The sequence below is a fragment of the Orycteropus afer genome, unplaced genomic scaffold, assembly GCF_000298275.1.
Source record: "Orycteropus afer afer isolate SDZICR_OR568_19922 unplaced genomic scaffold, OryAfe1.0 scaffold00036, whole genome shotgun sequence".
Classification (NCBI taxonomy): domain Eukaryota; kingdom Metazoa; phylum Chordata; class Mammalia; order Tubulidentata; family Orycteropodidae; genus Orycteropus; species Orycteropus afer.
In genome coordinates, this window is record NW_006921623.1 from 17549259 (window position 1) to 17553444 (window position 4186).

A 4186-nucleotide genomic window follows, 5' to 3' on the forward strand; every position below is an offset into this window, starting at 1 on the left:
GGTTGGTGAAAGGGCTGGAGGGAGGCAGCATGTTTGGCCTTGCAGTAATAGGCCTTGGGTTACTGCTGGTAATCCTGTCTTCCTCTTGTGAGATTAGAGGAGGTCAGAACATGTGGCCTCCTTGCCGTTTTTGCACAAAGGCTATGTGATTCTTACATAACAGTCCATTACATTCAGCCAGCAACATCAAAAATAATTTTCTTCATTTCATTTAACTCACCATGTGCAGATGAAGGGATTTGGTAAGATCTAGCATACTAGAATCAATTAACATTAACAGTTTCCTCCGAATATCAGCTGCTTTAAATGATACTGTATTGGTCTGGGCAGTAGTTACACACATACACAAGAACTTGAGCATGTCTAAAGTAAGTAGATCTTGTTTTGACAGATATTCTTCTGCTAAAGGGTTCATGGCACCTAAAAGTAAAAAATAGTCATTAAGATTTCAGAGGGGCACAACAGCCATAAATACTGAACATCAACTCAAATACTCTCCCCCCCTTATAAAAACATAAATAGAAATATATGGGAAGTGAAATTCTGGTGAAATTGATTAACATTGAAATCTTCAGAACTCTTCATGAAAAGCTCTCCAGGATTCCGTCATCAAGAAACAATCCAGATTAAGGAAAAATCAATAGACAAACATTCACTGCAATGTTTATTAGTACGTAAAAAGGAAAAAGAGTAAGTGGGAGACGGGATCAAAATTTCTGACAATAAAAATAGCTAAGCAAACTATGGTACATATGTTGAGTAGAATATTGTGAAGCTATTAAAAGGTATGATTATCAATAATAAGTAGCTATATGAAAAAAAATGCTTATAATTATAATGCCTGTAATTGTTTGATGATTCATTAATGCTACATAAAACAGACAAGCAAAAAAATGGTATAGGAATGTTGATGTTGACCATAATTTTGAAAGGATCTATAAAGAAGTAACAGAAAAAGGCTAAAAGTAATGACACTCTACATACTTTTCCCCTTTCCTGTTCTCTATTTTGTAAATACTATGATATAGCTATATTTCTTTAATAATAATTTTATACTCCTACCATAAAGAATGGGAGCTCTAGTGGCACAGTGCCTAAGGCTTCTGACTGTTAACCAGAAGGCTGGCAGTTCAAACCCACCAGCCACTCCTCAGAAAGAAGACTGGGCAATCTACTTCCATAGAGATACTGCCTCGGAAAACCAAGGAGGGGTCGATTTGACGGCAATGAGTTTTTTGAGTTGCCATAAAAAATAAAACAGAAAAATAATAAATTCAATTGCATATCAGAGAAATCTAATATGTACAGGAAGGGAATAAACTTAACAGACTGCTAAAAAGGAGCATGAAATAAGTATAAAATTCATATTAATGGGGTTCTTTTTAATGCCCAATCAATAAGAAGAGGTAAAAAAAAAAAAAACCCCAAGCAGTAAATATATATATTTACCAACAATATTCTGGCTCTCTCCGGATTCATTTGCATCACTAACACTACAGGCAGGGTAATCATCAAATAGATTCATGGGTGACTGATCATGCACCTCCATATTTTCATCAGTATCATCTTCCATTGATTCTACTTCTCCATAATCAAATGGCTTTCTGTTAAAAGATGCCTTCAAAGAAGAGAACTAAAGATTTTTTTGGAAGTAGGCTTCATTCAGAAGCACATTTTAGTTAAAATTTTCTAAATCAAATAATTCCAAGGTTTATATGTAAGTGTAAACACTGCAGTATTGCTTTAAGTTAATGTCCAACGATAGAGGAATGGATAAACATAACGTGCTGTAATGGAATAATATGCAACCTTTGAAAGTATTTTTTCTTATCGTAAGAAATTTTATAATACCCAAAATTGACGAAGGTGTGGAAAGAAGTATAAACCGGTATGAGTATTTTGGAGGACAATTTCTTTCAAAATGTAAAGTTCACATTCCTTTTGAATAAGAAATTCCATTGCTAGAAATTTATCCTGCACTCTTGATAGGTACAAATAGAGGCAGCCAAAATAAAAGTGTAAGAACTTTTCCTGCAGAACTCTTTGTAACAAAATTTAGAAACTGCTTCAAATGCTAACCAAAATAGATGAGCTTACAAGAAAACAAAACAAAAAACATATATACATGCACACACACATATATAACAGAATACCACACTGCTGCTAAATAAGTTATGGCAGTATAAAACAACAAGAAAAAAATGGCCAAGACTTATTATCCAGGAAAAAGTACACAAGTCACAAAATATTTTTTTCACTCAATAAATATATGAGTATCTACTGTATATGCTGAATGCCAGAAAAGGACATTGTGTTTGCTGTTTGGTAAAGCAGGGGGCCAACAAAAACAAAGGAAATAGTCCATGAGATGGAGTGACACTGTAGCCAAAACAGTGAATTCAAACAAACCAAGGACTATGAAGATGATTGCAAGATGGGGCAATGTTGCATTCTGCTGTACATAAGGTTGCCATGAGTCAGAGCAGACTCAATGGACTTAATAACAACTGCATGTGCCAAGGCACCGTTCCAGATAGGAGTACGTGTAGCATTATCCCATTCATACGGAAGAAGGAAAATGAATACCACAATGACAGCAGATTGCTCATCTGGACAGAGATTTATTTTTTCTTTCTTAAGAGTAACACTGCTGTCAAGTCGGATCCAACTCATAGTGACCCTTACTTGAGTTTCTGAGGCAGTATCACTACGGAAGTAGATTGCCCAACCTTCCTTCCGAGGAGGCTGCTCGGTTTGAACTGCCAGCCTTCTGGTTAGCAGTCAAATGCTTTAGGCACTACACTACCAGAGCTCCTTCTTTAAGAATAGAGAATTATTTTGAATTTTGATGCAGTATTACACAGAAACAGCTATGAGCATGGAGCCTGGATTAGTTTCCAATCTTTCACTTTTGGTGTAGTGCCTAAGGCATTTGACTGGAACCAGAAGTTAGTGGTGGTTCAAACCCAACAGCCACTCCTAGGAAGGAAGACTAGGCAATCTACTTCCAGAGAGATACCTCCTTGGAAACCCAAGGAGGGGTTGCTATGAGTTGGAAACAACTCAACAGCAATGAGTTTGGTTGTTTTTTTTTGGGGGGGGTGTTAGGTAAGGAGCTCTGATGGTGCAGTGGTTAAGGCACTCAGCTGCTAACCAAAAGGTCTGAAGGTCAAACCTACAAGTCACTCCAAGCAAGAAAGATGAGGACTCTGTTTCCCATAAAGATTTACAGTTTTGGAAACTTTATAAGGCAGTTCTACTCTGTCCTATAGGGTTGCTATGAGTCAGAATCAATTGGATAGCAGAGAGTTTGGTTGGGTTTTTTTTTTTTTAACTATGTTAGGTACAGATATAAAGAAGCAATCAAGTATATGTCTCCTCCAAAACCAAATCACTTTAATTTCCACACATTAAAAAATATAACATGTAGAATACTGAAATGTATTCTAATTTGAAAGATACTTCAACAAGAAAAAATGTACAACTTAGAATCAATGAAATACAGTAGTAAAACAGGACGCATACTTACTAAACTTTTACAAATATCTGCAATGTCATTCATTAGCTTTGATGTTAACAATCGCAGAAAAAAGCCAGATACAATCTTGTTTGGATTGTGCTGCAGTTAAAACAAACAACAAAGAAAAACAAACAAAAAATTATCCTTAGAAGATAATATTGTTTTGAATGAAATAAAGATTTTTTTTCTATATTGGAAGTTACTGATAGTAAAAAGTATAGATAGATAAGGCCAACAAATAAGTTGCTTCTAAAACAGTAAACTCTTCTCTGAGAGTAATAAAAATTACAACACATTTCTTTCCCTGTCCTTAAACAACATTAAATCAAAATACCAGTGATTGACTCTAAATATAACTAATTAGTAATTGAACATTAATTTCTTCACTTCTCTTTTGCCATTTATACCAAAAGGCAGAAATACTTTACAAAACCAAAAATATATGCTTATATTGATATATGGCTATGTTCTTAACATCAGCTCAGAGTTGTATCCAATTATTATTAACACTCTGGTTTGGGTCAACTACCTCTTAGCTCTGCTCCAAATCAAAACAAAGATTACAACTCTTGCTATAAAACATAATGTAGGGGGAGGCGGGGCAAGATGGCGGACTAGGCAGAAGGATTGCACAGACCCTCTTCAACAAAGAAAAGGGAAACCAAT

The 4186-nt window shown here is 35.3% G+C and overlaps 1 protein-coding gene across 1 annotated transcript in view; it reads right to left on the reverse strand.

The window, feature by feature from the left end:
* The window catches only part of ATM (ATM serine/threonine kinase), a 197133-nt gene that overhangs the window by 154187 nt on the left and 38760 nt on the right, over positions 1–4186 (reverse strand). Inside the window, exons 15-17 of the mRNA XM_007936616.1 lie at positions 3530–3619; positions 1450–1618; positions 221–420 (exon numbers count right to left, since the gene is read on the reverse strand). Coding sequence (XP_007934807.1) covers positions 221–420; positions 1450–1618; positions 3530–3619 — 459 coding nt within the window. The remainder of the gene's footprint in view (positions 1–220; positions 421–1449; positions 1619–3529; positions 3620–4186) is intronic.